This window comes from Anarhichas minor, unplaced genomic scaffold, assembly GCF_050575085.1.
Source record: "Anarhichas minor isolate MPS153535 unplaced genomic scaffold, ASM5057508v1 ptg000010l, whole genome shotgun sequence".
Taxonomy (NCBI): Eukaryota; Metazoa; Chordata; class Actinopteri; order Perciformes; family Anarhichadidae; genus Anarhichas; species Anarhichas minor.
In genome coordinates, this window is record NW_027466456.1 from 12,341,266 (window position 1) to 12,360,606 (window position 19,341).

Here is a 19,341-nt window from a genome sequence, read left to right on the forward strand (position 1 = left end):
GGTTTTCAAGCAAAATGACATCAGCAACAAATGTAGTGGATCCTGCATCTCCAATTTTAATATATGCCGCTTTTCTGTGTAATATATTGTAAATGAAGTGTCTCTAAGTGGACTGATGATCAAACAAACATTTGCTCTTAAAAACTGCGATGGACATTTAACATTTAAAAAGAAAAAAGACTAAACGATTTATTTATTAGAGAAAATAATTGTCACATTAATCAGTAATGAAATAAATCATTAGTTGCAGCCTTTATGCTAAAATAGGAGTCATTGGTATCTTTTCTGAGATTCAATTACGGTTTAAACAAACTGAGTCCCACCAGTATTCAGATGCTGTTTTAAAAAAGGACCAGAGATTAATTAATTAATATGTTTTTTATTCCCACAGACTTTTATTTGGGTTATTTCTGATGTAAAAAAAAAAAAGAAGCTGTTTCTACACTGTAGTTTAACGGAATACAACATCCGGGTCACAGGTCGTAATCGTCATTTCTCGAGCTATTTCCGCGTTGTACGCATATTAGCATTAAGCTACCATCTCTTTGGAAAGTATCGTTAGTTGAAATCTGTAATTTATTCAGATCCGGACCGTTGTATTTATACGGATGCTACTTCGACAAAAAGAGAACAGCTTTCGAGGTTTTGGGGCAGAAAGTGTAAGCTGCAAAGGAATGAATGTTGTCTGTTTAGATGTGTTCCTGTTTTGGTACGTTAGCCTGTTTAGCGGTAATGGGCGGCTAACTGGCTAGCTCCAAGCGACGTAGAGCTATAAGGTTAACAGGATGTCAGTTGTAGCTTAATTATGGTCATGTTGGATGGGGACGACACACTGTGTGTGTGCGTGTGTTCAGAAGCTTTGTGGATTTTAGCATCTTTAACGTTAGCGGATGTGTCAAAAAAACGAAACTAACGCAATTTATTGTCACAAAATTGATGATTTAACATGGATGCTTAAAAACATACAAGCTGAGACGATGATGGCAGAGATATAAGGTTACATGTTTAAATAGTGAGGTGTCTATATGTGGCACAGACTGGGAGAATACATTGAGACGTTATCAACAGTGATTCAGCCTTTATCCCTTTGAAGTTTATTTTTGCTTTCGATTAAAACACTGTTTGCTGTTTCTCTGAAAAAGCCCACACAGTTGTGTTTACAAAACAAAACTACGTGGGAAAACAATCGAGAATAATTAGTATCTCACTGGTTATTCTCTAATATTTATTCATGGCCTCATCTTTTAGGCTGAACAGAGTCAACGGTCACGAAGACAATCCAAAGCGTTTTTCATAAATCTAAACACATTAAAATATAATTTATATCTTAAAGAGATGACTACCATGAAGTAGAATACAATTGAGAAAAATCATCTTTTTTTAGTAATTTGCTTTAAAAGATTGAAACCCATTCAGTAGATTTATGTGGAGCATTAAACCATCTCACAGCCTTCATCAACAGTTGTCACGTCACGTGATAACAGGTGGTTGTATATTAGGGAGAATGAAGAATGTTTCCTTGTATTATTCGTCAAATGTACAAATACTGTATTTGTGTCTCTGTCAGACATGATTTGGTTGAAGGGACCGGCTGTTGTGTTTTCTGGGAATGAACTTGTGAAGAATTTGCATTCCAGTCAGGCCCAGGCCAACGGACCGGCCTACAGTAAAATGTGGAGGGACAGTGTAACATTTGCCACAGTTATGACACAGACGTTGAAGTGTGAGCACCGTGCAGCTGAGTCACACTCAATGAGACCGCATATCAGGAACACACAGCTGCGAGTGTGGTCGGCTGAAGAGTAGCAGCTCCACGATGAAGCAGCACAGAGACCTCCAGGGCCCTCACTTCAGTAACAAGATTCACTGTGTACATCATAGGAGCTTAGCTCAAGGCATCGTCTAGGTTTTCACTGTTAAAATGATCTGTTTGTCAGTAGGACCAGGTGCTGCCATGCAACGATGTGTAATTTGTGTTATCTGTTTGACATCTTCACTTCTTATGTGTTCACCTGGTTTCCCACAGGGTGTCAGTGCTTGTCCTGGGTCGTTGAACGGTTCATGCACAGAGCAAAGAGGCTGAAAACTGAAGACAAAACAGAAGACGGCCAGGAAAGGTAGGGGACAATCAACCCCACAGCTGTCAGAACCATGTTTATTTGTTTTTAATTTCCTTCATTTTGATTTAATTAAAAAAAACATGCAGAGGTGCACAGATTGCAATTTTCTTGGCTGATTCCGTTTAGGTTTTTTTAAGTTTGTGGACCATAAGCCGATTTTCTTTCTTAGAACTATAATTTACAGCAAAGCACCAGACTAACTTTTTTTTCTCCCTCGACTGTCCTGAAGTCAGTGTAAACCATCAAATCGACTAATGTCAGATATTGACATTGGTAGATTTGATGATGTATTAAAAGCAGCTTAGAGCTAGTGTTTGGAAGGTAAACAGGTCATAATTCCATCTCTATGTGTTATATATTGCTGTGAAAACGTATCCTTCAAACAACGGCAAAAACTACATTTTCCAAGACTTCCATTGAACACATCACGATAATGTTATAATTTGAACATCTCTTTTCCGTCGGGGCAGTACATGTGTGTTGAAATAAACCCTTAATTTATCGACACACTGTTTTTTTCCCCCGCTGCCTCTCTCTCCTCACAGAGCTTCTGTTACTGATGTTGCATGTCCCGTCTCATTGTTAAAAGCCACTCTTACAAACCATTATGTTGGGGCGTGTTCCCGGGTTGAGGAGGACCCTAAAGTGTGCAATTGGATTGTTGCGTTGCTGGATTATTTGGAAGAGAGAACGCCAAATCGCTCGAAAGGTTTTTGTGGAGTCGGGAATTGTTTTCGGACAACATAATCTCTGATGTAGTCTACATTGAAAAGTGTAATTCAAAGTCTGTCACACATTTATGGCTGGAGTGGCGGCGCTCGGCCAAAACGCTTAATCAGTCAAACACTATTCAACAGATCATCCATAGTGCCGCGCTGCTAGCTTGGCAAGTAACATTAAAAGATTTATTTTAATATGTTTTGACCACATTGTCCAACACCTACATTATATGATTAGTAGACCAATGCATAGGCTGTTTTCTGTCAGAACGTCTCATTTCGTTAGGTAAAATATACCGTCCTCAATCAGAGATCTACACATGTTTGTAGTGTTACTTTCCCGTTGTGATTTACTGTAGCTGTATCTGATTAGTCCGAGCTCCTTCCACAGCATCAGGCACGCACTGGCAGGCATGACCGGGGTGGACGAGCTCTCGGACAGCACAGAGGTGGTGGAGATGGAGGATGTGAATCCCACCCAGTTCCAGGTGGAGAAGCACACGTGGGACGGCCTGCGGAAGATCATCCACAACAGCCGCAAGAACACGGGCGTGGTCATCAACAAGGCGCCACACGACTTCCAGTTCATCCAGAAGGACGAGACGAGTCCGCACTCCCACCGCATGTACTACCTTGGTGAGCTCGGGGACCTGAAAGCTGGAACCTGTCACAGTTTGTTGGAATATGTATTCATCTTCAGGCAGATAACTCGTACAGGAACACCGTTTTGCTCTCAATCAGTTAGATGTAGCGTGTGATAGCATTTCCAGAGATTCCCGTAGGACCCGTACACATGGTCGCTCGGTTGTTGACTAAGCGTCTCTGCTCTCACAGGAATGCCTTACGCCAGCAGGGACAACGCTTTGCTCTACTCAGACATTCCCAAGAAGATCCGCAAAGAGGCTCTATTGGTTTTGTCATGGAAAAAGATGCTGGATCGCTTTCAGGTGAGAAGGATTTTTAGCCCACTCTGACACTTTAATGTGACTATCCGAACCAGATTCAAACGAGGATTATTGTTGAGAGGATGATTATGAACCACTCCTTTTCATAAGAGCGTCTTTCCTCGTGGAGCTTAAAACAACTGTTGTAAATCTTCCCCTAAAGACTAAATAATCTCCACCACTTGATTTCATTAACGGAAGTTGTTTTTGCTGAAGAGAGAGCAGATGAGAGGTTCTATTGATTGGTACATAGCATTTCTCTCTTAAATTAAGTCTGGTAATGATTTCTTACCGTCTGTTTGTTTTCCATGCCCTCTTCGACTTTGACCTCGCTCGGGCCAGAATTGTCACATTGTGTGTCCTCCTGTCACCCCTGACCTCAGGCCAGCCCTCACCACGGGGGCTTCTCGCGGGAGGAGGAGCTGCTGCGAGAGAGGAAACGCTTGGGGGTGTCTGGCATCACCTCCTATGATTACCACCGACCCAGCGGCCTCTTCCTGTTCCAGGCCAACAGCAATCTGTACTATTGCCGTGACGGCGGAAACAACAGCTTCACTGTGAGTTAAAGGATAATAAAGCAAGTAGTGACATCACAGAAATGGCAAAGATATGGTTGAGGTCATTTGGAAACGGGGTTTCATTATTACACAGTTTGTCCACCAGGGAGCACTGATACGTTTATTTTTCAACTGTAGAATTCCCCCTCACTACTTACCCCACATAGACACAATTCAGACAGCAACCAGCTGTTATTTTCATTGTTAAAACATCTTTTTATTTCCATAAAATGTCAGAAAATTGCTTCAGCTTTAGTCAGAATTCTTTCTTAACCAAAAATAGGGAATCTTTATCATTTCTGTTTTTTGCTGTGAGGTTAAGTATTTTTCTAATATTTGAAATTGCATATTTAGCTGAAGAAGTGGGAGAATGTTCTCAACCTGAATAGGCAAAACTTGATCCAAAAATCACCTAATTTGGATAGACATGTTCTTACAGGAAAGTGGCATTATATTAAAAACAATACCAGTCTGATATTAGGCTTGGACAGTATCGAGGTATTACAATGTACCAGGGGTGTTTAGAAATCCCGACGGTATGATCTTCCATATAGTCAAAAATACGGGGACTCCTCTTTCTATAATACGGAGATGCTGCATTGAGGTGATGTATTCATGATCACAGCTGGCACCACTAGAGGTCAGTCTCTACTGGTTAAACAGGCAGCTGAGCTGAGAAAGATGGCGACTGCGAGTAGTTGGTATAACGTTACAGGACTAGTAAAAAAAGAAAGTGTCATTCTCTTTCCTATCAATTCATTATTCTATGTTCCATAAGTATTTAAACCCAGCAAGACGTGTCTAAAAAGGCTAATTAGACACAGAATTTAGTTTTTTAGACAATTTCTTTCATCTACCATATACCTCAGTGAAATGTATGAACAATTAGATACCGCCCTAGCCTATCTGATATGTGGTCAGATTTTTTGCACTCTGAAATATCACTGTTGGTCTGAAACATCCTCGTCTTGGTCTGATGTTTTACATATTTTCCGTCTGTTAATGACAAAGTGTGCAACTACAGCAGCTGTGACCTCAGATGTCTGTCAACCTCTCCGTCTGTGCAGACTTCTCCCATGGAGCCTGTTGAAATTAAGAGCCAGAGTTCAGGCACACGCATGGACCCAAAGATCTGCCCCGGGGACCCCAACTTCATTGGCTTCATCAACAACAATGACATTTGGGTGACCAGCATTGAGACGGGGGAAGAGAGGAGGCTCACCTTCTGCCACAAAGGTCAGGATGGAGACAGTCGGGTGTTGCTGGAGAGTCTTACCTGGTGCTTTGAAGTTTTCACACATCGTTTTATTTTTCTCTTAGGCATTGAAAACCCAAAAGACGACCCCAAATCTGCCGGTGTTGCCACTTTTGTCACGCAGGAAGAGTTTGACCGTTTCACCGGATACTGGTGGTCACCAGCTGCTCGTGAAGGTGAGCGAGAAATACAGACATAGATTGCTGTCGCAGCTTTCTTAGCAAGGAGGCAATCAAATGAAGATGGATTATTATTATTAGATACTTAAATAACACAACTTTATTTATATGAGACTTTACCTGTGTTAAGTTTTCAAATGATTCCGATACCTACCGGCTGGCAGTTTAGTCCTGTAAACAAAACCGTCCTTTACTGTTTTTACTGGTTTCTCTCTGGCTCAGAATCAGATGGTGGTAAGACTCTACAGATTCTTTACGAGGAAGTGGACGAGTCAGAAGTTGAGATCATCCATGTTCCATCTCCGGCTTTGGAAGAGCGTAAGACCGACGTCTACAGATACCCACGCGCAGGTACACTACACACACACACACACACACACTCACACACAAATAGCTTTTGATTTATACATTTTGCATTTGTTGTTTCCTGGTTTTGTATGATAAAAATAAATATACAGTAGGCAATTTTTTTTAAGGATGCTCTTGGAGTTTTCTTGACTTTGGTGAAGTGCTGGTGTCTTAGTATGTTAAGGAAACTGCTCTAGAGAGCTATAGGTCAAAAACTCCACGGGGTACTTTTTAAAACTCTGTGCATGTATGTTGTGTAGCTCATTCAATACAGCATGACTTATTAACAGAAGTCTAGAGTTATAGCAGAAAGGTATCGTGTGGATTTTTATGTTGATACGCTACTCGGTTTTGTTTTGTGTTCAGGCAGCAAGAATCCGGAGATTAATCTCAAAATAGCAGAAATCCGGACAGACAGTCTTGGCAAAGTAAGTGCTTGTTCAGTGCCATAAAACATAGTTTACCAGAAAGTTCATCAGAGAGAAGTTCAAATGCCAGCTTCTTGTTTTTTCTCCCTCAGATTGTCAGCACGCAGGAGAAGGAGCTGCCTGTTCCCTTCACCAGCCTGTTCCCTAGTGCTGAATATATCACCAGAGCTGGATGGACAAAAGACGGCAGATAGTATGTTTTTTTTTTTCTCTCTCCAAAACCTAGAAAACACAACTTTAAAACCACCACTCGTAGTCTTTAAACTTTGCCATGCTCCAAAACCAAAAATGTAGTAACATGGAGTCCCTATGCTGCACGTGCCTCACAGCTCTTCCTCTTTCTGTGTGTCAGTGCGTGGGCGGTCATGATGGAGCGACGGCAGCAGCGTCTCCAGTTGGTCCTGCTGCCTCCAGCGCTCTTCATCCCTGCACATCAGGAGGGAGCCAACAGGCAGGAGAGCCTGGAGGCCCTCGGAGACACCGTCCATCCCTTCATCATCTACCAGGAGACCAGCGACACCTGGATCAACGTGAGGCCCAGCACCACATCGTTCTAAAATCTTGCACAAATAGTGCAGTCTTCAGTGGAAAAAAACACATCGTGATTTGTCTTTCAGGTGCACGACATCTTCCACCCGTTCATCCAAACCAGCGATGATGAGATCAGCTTCATAGCAGTAAATGAATCAAAAACCGGTTTCTGTCACCTGTATAAGATCACCTCAGTGTTACAGCAGGGCAGCTACAACTGGGCCACAGGATACGTGCACTCTGAAGGTAACGCCTTCCACAAGCACATTCACAGTTCAGGTGCACCAGACAAACTGTCCCCCCTAGAACAGGGGTCTTTACTTCATTTGATGACTTTAGTGACGAGCATGTATTAATTAATATTTATAGTTTTTTGTGAAAAAACAACACCTTGTAGTTTTGGTCTATAATTTAACCCAACCACACAGTACCATACCAACTTATTAACTCCAAAAGCCCAATTTATTCAATCAGTTTGGGGAAAACATTTTGATTTGTTTTTCAAATATGTGAGCCACAACGTTTCAGACTTTCTATTCTGTTGGTCTCATTTTTGCCCGTTTCGTTTCAGTGTAATCTTGAGTAATCGGTTGTCTGTTGTAGTTTTTGTTTTGCGGACTTATTTCAGTTTTGGTTTTATTATTGTAAACCAATCCTGAACTCATTGACTCATTTCAACATATCTGTGTTTCCATGAGGCACCACAAGCAATGAGATTAAAGGTCAAAAATATATTCTGGAGCCTTCAAATGTATCAACAAGATCTTAAATCAGTCCTAAAACAAATGTGTCATCTGCATAACAATGAAAAGGGATACCATGTCTATGGATGACATCGCACAAAGGGACCATATACATGTCTGGATCAATTGTGTCACAGGCAGCACTTCTATCCAGTAGCACAAGAATTGTACACATGCCTGCGTCAGCATTCATGAAAATGTAATTTCTTACTCTTGAGAGGTGCTGGCTCAGTACTGTGATATTGATAAAAGTAATGTAACGATTCCTTTGTTGTAAAACAAGCACCTGTCTTCTCTCACCAGATGATTTCAAGTGTCCAGTCAAAGAGGAGGTCACCATAACCTGCGGGGAGTGGGAGGTGCTGGCCAATCACGGATCGAAGGTAAAGCCCCGCCCACATATCTGTTCAAGGTGGCTGAAGTTTAACTGTATCCGTTCCAGAGCAGCACAAGTGAACCACCTTCTCATCAGAACACTGAGTTTCACATAACATTTGAGATGCTCTGCTTGATGTGCAGTATGTATGACATGAGCAGAGTTAACGGTTCTAGGGTTCGTTCTTCGGGTCTCCTGCATCAAGATGTTAAATAAATTATATTTTTATGAGGCCTTAATAATTTGGAAATTTCACAAAAACAACAAGAGTAGTTTTATGTAGTTGTCAGTTGCAGGTAGTAAAGAACAGCTATGTACTGTCACTACAGCAAACTAATGAAAAAGCACTACTTCAAAACAGGATGTTGATTTTTTTTTTCTTTTCTTGTTTGTGTCAAACACTGTTTCTAGCTCTGTGTTTTTTTTTTGTTTTTTTTCAGCGTTCATCAAGTCCTCAGATTTGGGTGGACGAGGCAGCAAAGCTGGTTTACTTCCAGGGAACCAAAGACTCTCCTCTGGAGCATCACCTCTATGTTGTGAGCTACGACTCGCCGGCTGAAATCGTCCGACTCACCAAATCCGGCTTCTCCCACAGCTGCTCAGTGAGCCAGGTATGTACCATCAGTGATGCCTGGACCAACTCCAACCTCATTCAAATACACATAAATCATCCACCCGTCACACAGCCCAATTCATTATTCTCTCTGACTTAGAGACCTGCAGCCTCATGGACAACACATCTGCAATTAACTAGAATGTTAATTTCTATGAACCTCAAACAGACATAAAACTGTACTTTTATTTGTTAATTCCTTGTGTGTTAAAAGTGTTCAGAGGCTATTTCACTCCTGTTTCTGACACAATCTTATTATAACATTATTTATAAATTTGGCACAAAATATCACCCATTAGCACCCTCAAAATAAATGTATTGGCATCGGCTTTCAAAATACCATGAGCATAACCTTAATTAAGAAAAACTAAAACGATGTCAATTTGTGATCCTGTATTCAGGTGTCGGCAGACATATGAATTATAAGGGATGCAGTTTAACCTTGTTTTGTGTGATTTATTTTCTTTTTTCCATACAGACCTTTGACATGTTCGTCAGCCATTACAGCAGCTTGACCACAGCACCCTGTGTGCACGTCTACAAGCTGCAGGGCTCAGACGACGACCCGCTGCACAAAGAGCCTCAGTTTTGGGCGAGCATGATGGAGTCCTCTGGTACTAAAAACAGTTTGTTTACAACATATAAAATATTGTGTTGCAGCCGTGACAGTTTCTTATCCCCTATCACCGGTTTGAGATTACACTCGTATCCACCGATTTAAACCGAGTTAATGTTCAGACTTGTGTATATTTCCAGGTTTTCCTTCCGACTCCACTCCTCCAGAGATCTTTAGCTTCACGGGGCAGTCGGGCTTCGAGCTGTACGGCATGTTGTACAAACCACACCACCTGGTCCCCGGCAGGAAGCATCCAACTGTCGTCTTTGTTTACGGTGGCCCCCAGGTTTGATCTCCCCCACTGTCACAGCAGAGTCATGTCATGCACACTTAGAGGTTTACTTTTGATACTTCAATTACATTTTAATGGTAAAATGCAATATTTTTGTCATCATATCATCATCCTCATGTTTTTTTTTTTGCTGTAACCATGTTTGTTTGTTTTCTTTCTTCCAGGTCCAGTTAGTGAATAACTCTTATAAAGGAGTGAAGTACCTGCGTCTGAGCACGCTGGCTTCTCTGGGCTACGCTGTGCTGGTCATCGATGGACGAGGCTCCTGTCAGCGCGGACTCAAGTTTGAAGGAGCTGTGAAGGACAAAATGGTAGTTAACACATTAAAGACTCATGCAGGGGAAGGAACAGTGTTTTATTTACATGTTTTACTCTTAAAGAAGTATTTAGTTATTTACTGATAATGACAGTTGGTGTTTCATGACCACATTACTATATGATAACATATGCAGCTTGTAGTTATGTTGTTAGAAGTCACATATAATGTAAATGGAAGATTAAGTCACTTTATTGTATTTACAGTTTATTTGTTTTAGCCCTTTTTAAACTTGTAGTAGAAGTAAATGTGTGTATTGTAATGCCCGATCTGTTCTCCTCCAATCAGGGTCAGGTGGAGATTGACGACCAGGTGGAGGGTTTACACTACGTGGCTGAAAAGTACAAGTTTGTGGACCTGAGTCGTGTTGCCATCCATGGCTGGTCATACGGAGGCTTCCTCTCCCTAATGGGCCTCATCCACAAACCGGACATCTTCAAGGTGAAAGACACTAACGTTTACTCTCTCATCATGCTAAAGGTTGTGCAGTAAGTGAGTATGAGACTTAAAGGCTAACTTGGACCCTATTGTAAATGTTTTTTGGTCTAAGTGACCAATAGGGACCTTTTTTTTAAAATATATCCAGTATTGAGGGGTACTGTTGTACCGGCAGCTACAAAACAATCTGCGAGGGCAAGTGAGCAGCACCAATATCACGTTACTTCCACTAAAAGTGCTTGTTTGCATTTGACAACATAATGGAAAGGACCCTACAGAGAAATATCAAGTTTTGCGAGCTTTCAGAACGAGACTCCTCCTTGAGCGAGACTCTTTCCATAATATCAGACTCTTCCAATCAGCCCGACATGGTGAACACGAGCACTTCCAGTGGACTAGGGGTGTCATAATTCTCCCAATCCATTATTCAATTTCACTTTCAGTTTTGAGGTCATGATTCAAGTAGATTTTACACTTCTTCTGTTTGACTTCCTGTTTGTGTTTTTTTCAGGTTGCCATTGCGGGAGCTCCAGTGACGTTGTGGATGGCCTATGACACCGGCTACACAGAGCGATATTTGGACACGCCTGAGAAAAACCAGAAGGGATACGAGGCTTGTTCTGTCGCCCTGCACGTCGACAAACTCCCCAATGAGTGAGAGCAGTCCTATTATTACATCATGTTATACGGCACCTTCTGTCAGCCGCCACCTTTGTCCAACAAGGCTGGTTTTTACAGTTAATGTCACAAAATAACACAGATTGTTGATCATTTGTAGGTTCAAGTTAGAAGTACACGTCAAAGTGCACAATTTGATTTAGTTTCTGTATTCCTGTTGGTATCAGTTTAATTCATCCTACATGTTTATATGTGAACAATAGCAAAGAAATTAAGAATTGCGTCTCTCTGTCAAACAAAGGCCCAACCGACTGCTGATCCTGCACGGGTTCCTAGATGAGAATGTGCACTTTTTTCACACTAACTTCTTGGTGTCTCAGCTCATCCGGGCAGGAAAGCCTTACAACCTGCAGGTAAGAGGGTTCACTTATTCATACTGACTTTAGTGGAGTCTGTGAGAAAGATGTGCAACCGAGTCCGAATCTATTGTTTTTAATAAAGTCTAAGGAGGCCGAAACTCCAGCAACACATCATGAGCCAATGCGTTTTGCCTTCATCCCACAACACGTTACAAAGCACATTTAAGTGAGTTTAGCAGAGAAGATGTGAAGGACAACCTGTTATGTCGCGTCTTGTTCTTCCTTGTGTCTCTTCGTTCTTTAATGAACTAAAACAAGACAGCAGCTGGAAGCTTCTCCAGTTTTTCCAGTATTTCAAACTAAGATAGGCTTCGCAAAAGTTAAGAAATTGCTGATCCTTGATTATTGGATGTGGGGTTTTTTTGTTTCTGTTTTTCCAGATTTACCCCAACGAGCGACACAGCATCCGATGTCCAGAGTCCGGAGAACATTACGAGATTACGCTGCTGCACTTCCTCCAGCAGAACCTCTGATAAGCCTCGCTACACACTGACCTTCCCTTCCTTGCTTCTTAACCTCCTCTCCTTGTCTCCTCTTTCCCTTTCTTCCATTTATTTAAACCTGCATCTTCTTCTCCTTTTCTCTCGATTTTATGATATTACGCTGACTGCAAGCTATGCCATACCTCATCACACCTCAAGAGTTGTGTCGTCAGTCTTAACGGTGCTGAAGCATTTTAGCATCAATAAATGATGACGAGATTAATTTACAGATTTTAGAAGCGTCACCATGAATGAGTCACTCCCTGAGAAAGAAGTCGTGGAGTCTACACTCTATTTTACAGTGTAGGGAAATCTGCTGGATTGCTCCTGAACAAACGGGGTCTATAAAAAACTTAATTGATGTTTAGACAGAACTTTGTCAGCAATGCAACAAGTACAGAAGTGGACCAGCAGCTCTGTTTTACTGTCTCTTTTTCTTACAATTCCTTTTTTTTATTGAACTCTCACCTTTTTCTGGGAGCCGACTGATGATCGTCGTCCTGTGTCTGTGAATAAACACTGGAGTGATGTTAGCAAACGTAGAGCTCTATAAGAGCATACAAGCTCTCAAGCCCCCTTGTCGTATACTCTGTGCCCTCACGTGCTATCATAAAATACTTCTTATGTGCTGTGCCACACTTTGCCAGATCTACCAGAAAAAAAAAATCACATGCCACATTTGTTTTTTGCTTAGTGTTAAACCATATTTGTATGAATTATTATGCATTCATAAAAGGTGGAACTATGTAGCGACCTGTTGCTGTTTCACTCGCTCACTCGCTTGCTTAAATTTTGTGGGGAGCTTCTTTTTCTTCTGCTGCTGCTGAGGAATTTTGCACATATTACATATATTTGCCTTGGTGCCAACAAACTGACCTATGAGATGATGTATGACACAACTGTTAGCAGTCTGAGGTGCCTTGCTCGTATAGTTTAAATCAGGGAATCTGTCTGAGGACCTACGACAATAAAATGCCTTGTTACGCATGTGTCTGATGAACATCTGTCAGATGAGCTACCGTCACCTGTTCATGGTTAAATGTACTCTCAGATAATGTAGAAATAAACAGAAGTGGACTTTTTTTTTGTTTTCGTCCCAAAAGTCTTGTCACCAAATGAAAAGTAAACAGTTTTTTAAAAGTATTTTAAACGTAATTTTTTTTGGTAAAAAATCTGAAGATTCCTCTGACGGTTCAGGCAGTTGGTAGATAAACAGTGTGAGGCCTTCTGATGTTTGAGTTTAGGGGAAAGGAGATTAAAATGACAACATAAACCAATTACACCAAACTCAATGAAAATGTTAGATTCATGAACGGAATGGATACATTCAGGGGGCTTATGAGCACAACTCTGGTCAACATGGACGTCACAAAAGTCAAAATGACTAACTCCAAATCAAAAAAATACGAATCACCCTAATGCAGCAAGAAGACTTATTTCTATATAAATAAGAAATTGCACAGAAGTAAAACACAGGCCCAGCAAGCCATTTCACATTAATAACAAAGTGAGAAAATCCTCTTAAGAAACACACTTTAGAGAGAGATCGACTGTTCCATTAATCTCATCCTGATACAAAATACACTTGTGAGCTTTCTGTCTCTTAATTGAACACATCGGTGGTCTTTCTCATTTCCCCAGCAGGGAGCAGTAGTTTAAAAGAAACCATTTTCAACCCCTTTGTCCAATATGTTAAACAAACGTCACACTATGTGCCAAATATTGTAACGTAATAAAGAATGCCCTGAAGAGCATTCATTCAAAATCAGATTTCAAGCGGCTCATGTTAACCATCTACAAACAGCTCATTTACATTTGTGTTTATTTACATCACCCCACAGATGTAGGATTCTCCAGTAAGAGGCATTGTTTTCAATATAATCATGTACAGTTTGTGGTTTATTTTGACCTTTTTATATAGACTCATTATGAAATGCGTAACTCATACATGTACGTAGACGGTCATTTGAAGAACTTGAAGTGTAAAATGTTTCTTTGTATGGTTTTTCATTTTATTGAGAAGAAGTTTGCTGTTACGCCTTCAAGCAAGAAGAAAGAACCAAGACTTATTAAACTTTCAAAAAACTTTATTCTCATCCACTTCATATAAATGAAATATAAAATGTTGTATAAATGATGTAGATAATACACTGTAGAACTACTGAAAACACATGCAGTAAGTATTACAAAAAAAGCTCAAGAAGCCCTTATAAAGGGAATAAACAACTGTCAATATGACTGAACATGTCCACTGTGACACTTATTGATCGTATGGCACAGCATAGAAATATGTGATGATCCTGTTAGGAGAGATCATTACTTAGTATTAAATAGAGTCATGTTTTCTTTGGTCCTCTGCCGTTTCAGGCAGACTGATCTGCTTATTGTTTTATTGTGGTCGGCGCGATCTTCAGAAGCGTGGCCTTCACAGAGTGGCTTTGTCCCTTTGTGGACGGCCAGAACATCTCTTGTCTTCTGGACCGCTGCCGTCTGAGCACGCTCGGCCTTCTGGGATATCTGCCATTGAGGTTTGACTCGCCACAACTACTGAACCACCAACCACCTGCAACACAAGAAGAGCATTTTTATAGCAACATTTTTGTTTCGTTCTGATTATTCGTGGTATTAAGCCACTCCAGACAGTTTGAACGTGTTGAGGTTTCGTACCTGAGAGCAGTTCAGCACAGTTTACATCTGCAGCGAGGTCGTTGTCTCTGTCGGCGGTGGAAAAGGGAAGACCGGATTCTGCGGTTGTCATGTTCTCCTGAGCCCCAGATGAAGACGTCTGCTCCAGGTGGAGAGCAAACGTCTTCTCTTCTCCTTCAAGTTGGAATCGATAACGAGCCTCCTGCTGCTGCTGCTGCTGCTGCTGCTCTCCCGCCCAATCAGAGAGCTCCACCTGCAGGACGTACTGGCCTTGTTTGGAGAGCGAGTGGATGTTCTCCAAGCCCAACCAAAACTCACCTGAAGGGAGGCGAAATGTTGAGATTCATTTTAAATTTTCACTGAGGTTTATTGATATTTTAAGAACTTCTTTGAGACAAGTTTCTTACCATTCAGGTTGCCAAAGCCTTTCTTATAGCTTTCCCACAGCTGGTTGAAGTTCTTGGATCCATCTTGACGTTTCTGGATCACGGTCCATCCACCTTCTGCAGAGAGAGAGAAAAGATTGAGCTAAAGAGGCTTAGCACACAAAAATACTTCACTTTGTATTGTATTGATGCTGTAGTGGAAATAGAAAAATGTAAGAGCTGTTTAAATTTCTTAGGGATCATGTATCGCTGTGAAACCTTTTGAACTAAAATTTCTCCTCTTAGTGTGGCCCTCTCTGGAGTGATTTTTTGAGACTGCTTTATGATTCTCACCTGAAGTCATTTCACAGAGGACGTTGAAGGGCCGGGAGCTCTGTGGTTGGATTTTGTAGACGCCGCTGGCTCGCTGCCCTCGTACAAACAGATCGTGACAGTCTCTGGCCAAACCTGAGGAAAAACCAGAACACAGAAAACCGATCAGATGATTGAGGTGTTCGTTCAGGCTGAGGCATCAGAGCCAGTCTGTTGGGCTCAGGTTTGATTTTGGACATTCAAATCAGTACATCTGTAAAACGTTGTTGATGAATCTGGCTTTCCGTGTCCTACAAACATACAGTACAGGTGTGTTTAACAGCTGCTGTCCTCTTTTTCTCCTGATCTTTGGACTCTATGTGAACTGCTCTGCCAGCGACTCAAGTGTTATAAATTCAGGTGCAAAGGTGATGTTTGTTGTTGTTCTTATGTGACTTCAGGATAAATGAATAGCTCCTGTGTTCTCTTTCTGCAAATGGTTGCAAACTGAAAGGCGTTTGCTGAACTGCTGGTTAAAGTCTTTTCAATATCCTCCCTCATTCCATTTTTTTCTTTCCCCTCAGAGCGACTTTGTCTCCATCACTTTCTTACCTGATGCGTCTCTGCTCAGCTCTTCTGTCTCTCCCCTCAGTGCCGTCTCTTCATCTCTCCGTCGGTGTGATTTGACTCTCTTGTGTGCAACCTGGGAGGATCACAGAGCAGGGTCAAGAAACTATAATTAACCACTGACAATCATCTTGTTAATTCTTTTGGTTTGAGGGATCATCCTGCAGCTGAAAAGTCACAGTTTTGTTCTCTCTCACTGGCTTAAACCCTACGAGGCTCACCTTGGTTTGCAGTGTTTGCAGGTGCAGACTCTGCTTCTCCAATTTGTCTTGTTGCTGCTTGATTTTCTCCACCAGCTGGTCAATGCGTCTGTTCTGAGCCGCTACCAGTCTCTGGAAAAATACAATGTCTGGTCAGCTTCACAGCGTCATTGTGTTTTCAGGGGTACAGCTTTGTTTCAAATAACATCCGACATGGAGGTATTTCGATGGGAAACAAGTTCACATACTACTGTTGGATTGTGTTTTGTAACTAGCACTTGTGGATTTTGTTTTCAGAAATGCTCCTATTTATTTTTCCTCACCTGGATAAATGAGACTCCTGTGCGATCGCTGTTGTTGCTGACCAGTGTCGGCTCTTTGAGAACCTCATCCACCTTCTCCTCCAGTCTGTCCATCCTGGTGTGGATGTCCTCGCTCTGTGTCTTCACCTCCTCCACCCTCACCCTCACCTCCTCAGCCAGCTCTGCCGCCAGCCTCTCCCTCTCCCTCTCCTCCTCCACCTCTTTGCTTCTTGCCTTCAGAGCTTCATCTTGCTCCTGCTGCTTCCTCTCCAGTTCAGCCACCGTGCGGTTGAAGGCCTTCAGTTTGGCGTTGACGTCTCTCATCTGGGCTTTGTTCTTGTCCACATGCTCCTTCAGACCCTGGCCCAGCTGCAGGAGGCCGTGAGCCAAAATGTTCATGTCGTCCCAGGAGGCGTGTTTGTCAGGCTGAGCTCTTCTGTCTGTGGGGAAAGCGACTGCTGCGTGCACCAAAATGGTCATCAGGAGGATGAGAAGCTGTGGCATATTCATCTTTGTGTCCGCTGAGAGTCTGTTCCAGTATGAAAGCTGGTTTTGATGTCTGTCTCTGAACAGCACTGAGAGATTTTTATAGCTCAGTGCTGCAGCAGAGGGCTCTTCTGATTGGCTTTTGGAGCTTGGAGGTGGGATGACGGAAGGCTGGGGGCGTGGAAAGTCTTTCATAGTAGTCACCCTTATGCAGACTTGGATCATGACGCAATGAAAGGTCTGAATCTTACTGATTAAACACTCGCTGATGGAAGAACTTGACATGGATGGTTTTATTTTCAAAGCTCAAACTGAGCTTTTCTACCAAAGTCTGCTTCTGATTTTAGTTTTTAGTTTGTGACAAAAGTTTAAAAAATGTCTTTTTTTCTAGCTGTGCGCTTTGTAGTTTCCATAAAATAACTCAAATATTCTATCTAGGGCTGAAACTTTTAAACTAATTATTTTCATTATTGATTAATCTGCTGATTATTTTAACTTAATTAACTGATTTACCATCTATAAAATATCAGAAAAGGCAAAGATTACATCACAAGGTGACATTATTGCCTTGTTTTGTCTGAACAACAAGTCCAAATTATCATCTAAGACCAAGAATCTTCACATTTGAGAACCTGGAACAGTACATATTTGGTATTTTTGCTTGAAAAATGACTCGATAGTGGCTGACTTATCAATTAATTGACTTATTGTTGTTCTTTGTAACATAATTATCCTGTATATCACAGGCGTTCATTTGTTCATATTCTATTTGCATTAATGAAGTATTACATCTAATGTTTTGCATGCATTTAACATCCCCAACACACTGTTTGTAATAAAACAATATTTATCTACTGTGTTTTCCATATTTCAGTTCACTCAAAAAGATTCAACCTAACACAAAAATATCTGTGTAGTTTTTATTATTTTAAATTTCATGTGGAAATTCAGATTGATTTAAAAAAAAAAAAAAAAAAAAAAGTCACAATAGTTATAGTTTTGTTGAATGTTAAACAACAAGACGTTATGGTCAGATTTAGTTTCTTTTGCCTCCACAAATGAACCACTGATATTCAATATTGTTGGTTATCTCAGTGAGTGAAGCAGGCGAGTTGCTGCCCGTCTTCAGTTTGAAGTGTTCAGGAATGCTGGAGAACATTTAAAGATGGAGGAGTCAGTGTGAGAAGTAGGGGAAAGTTCAACCCTCAGGCCTTTTTACACACACGGTCCTGACGACGAAGTCCAACAATCACTCACGTTGACGCAAGGCACGAGGTGTAGCTCACTGATGAGGTACAGATGCCACATGATGTGCCAGACACTGAAACACACACACACACGCAGTACATTATGGAAAACCTTGGCTTTGCTTGTGATTTATAAGAAAAGCGTTTTTAAAGAAATATTTTACTCAGACAAGAGAAGATTATAAATGGTCAGATTAAAAGGGATTTCTTAAACTCTTGAAGTTATGATGCACTAAAAAGATTAGTTAATAAGTTAATTACAAATATTCTACAACTATCTGCCTTTTCTCTGTCTATTGTGATAATAAACTTATTATCTTTGCGTGTTGGGCTGTTGGTCGAAACCTTGCGTTTTAGGGAAACTGATGGCCATTTTTGTATTTCCATATTTTACAAACCAAACAATATTAATCAAGAAAATATTTGTCAATAGCAAAATTAATAATAGTCAGTAATTACAGCCCTAATCTAATGAATCAAAATCAAAATGTCAACATGAAGAACTCACAAACTTCTGAATATGATAACTAAACTAAGCATCTACAGCCATGATGTCCGCTCCACGAGGCTGAACATCATGTTACTATGCTAACATGCTAATGTTTAGCAGGTGTAATATTTACCATGTTTGCCATCTTAGTTTAGCATGTTAGCAAGCTAACATTTGCTAATTAGTACTAAACACAAAGTAAAGCTGAGGCTGATGAGAAAATCTGCTCGACATGTATTTTCTTAAAACAACAAAGTTCATAATATATTATTAATATTGGAGGAATTAAAATGTTAGCCTGATGGTGTCGCAAGAGGAAAAGTCAAGAGATAATAAAGTTATTACAATTCATCATTAGGGGAACATGACAATGTATCCAATAGTGGTGCAGACATTTCATTCAAAACCACAAATGTGATGTGTATTCACTAAAGTCATTAGGATTCATCCTCTTTAAGCCATGAATGTTTGAACCAAATCTCATGCCAACCCATCCACTAGTTGTTGAGATATTTCAGTGTGGACCAACATGGTGGACTTACAGACAGCCACGCTGCAAGTGAAGCTAAAAAACAAATGACAACAAATGTCGAGAAGAGAAACCGCTCAGTGTGGCAATGTTTGACTGTAGTCTCTGATAAACAAGCTGCTGTTGTGGTGTCAAACTAAATC

General features: G+C 41.0%; 2 protein-coding genes across 4 annotated transcripts; one reads left to right on the plus strand and one right to left on the minus strand.

The window, feature by feature from the left end:
* LOC142946726 (dipeptidyl peptidase 9-like) lies at positions 1–13,137 on the plus strand. Of its 2 annotated transcripts, none has more exons than XM_076088197.1 (21): positions 1–659; positions 2,027–2,117; positions 3,231–3,475; positions 3,674–3,786; positions 4,167–4,340; positions 5,408–5,576; positions 5,661–5,771; positions 5,997–6,125; positions 6,489–6,550; positions 6,643–6,743; positions 6,903–7,080; positions 7,168–7,327; positions 8,128–8,207; positions 8,641–8,811; positions 9,292–9,427; positions 9,570–9,715; positions 9,886–10,032; positions 10,326–10,478; positions 10,987–11,129; positions 11,395–11,506; positions 11,893–13,137. In XM_076088197.1, exons 2-21 carry the CDS (start codon positions 2,062–2,064, stop codon positions 11,983–11,985), a joined length of 2,679 nt encoding a protein of 892 aa, XP_075944312.1. In that variant the 5' UTR covers positions 1–659; positions 2,027–2,061; the 3' UTR covers positions 11,986–13,137. The 2 variants fall into 2 exon arrangements, with proteins under 2 accessions (XP_075944312.1, XP_075944311.1); XM_076088196.1 differs by lacking the exon at positions 1–659 and adding an exon at positions 724–1,853.
* A 929-nt stretch (positions 13,138–14,066) lies between these two features.
* LOC142946728 (angiopoietin-related protein 4-like) lies at positions 14,067–18,735 on the minus strand. 2 transcript variants are annotated; one of them, XM_076088199.1, is made up of 7 exons: positions 16,468–18,727; positions 16,166–16,276; positions 15,930–16,020; positions 15,360–15,473; positions 15,048–15,143; positions 14,662–14,958; positions 14,067–14,557 (listed from the first exon to the last, which is right to left on the minus strand). In XM_076088199.1, exons 1-7 carry the CDS (start codon positions 17,215–17,217, stop codon positions 14,376–14,378), a joined length of 1,641 nt encoding a protein of 546 aa, XP_075944314.1. In that variant the 5' UTR covers positions 17,218–18,727; the 3' UTR covers positions 14,067–14,375. The 2 variants fall into 2 exon arrangements, with proteins under 2 accessions (XP_075944314.1, XP_075944313.1); XM_076088198.1 differs by having other exon boundaries at positions 14,067–14,958; positions 16,468–18,735.
* Between the last annotated feature and the right edge of the window lie 606 nt (positions 18,736–19,341).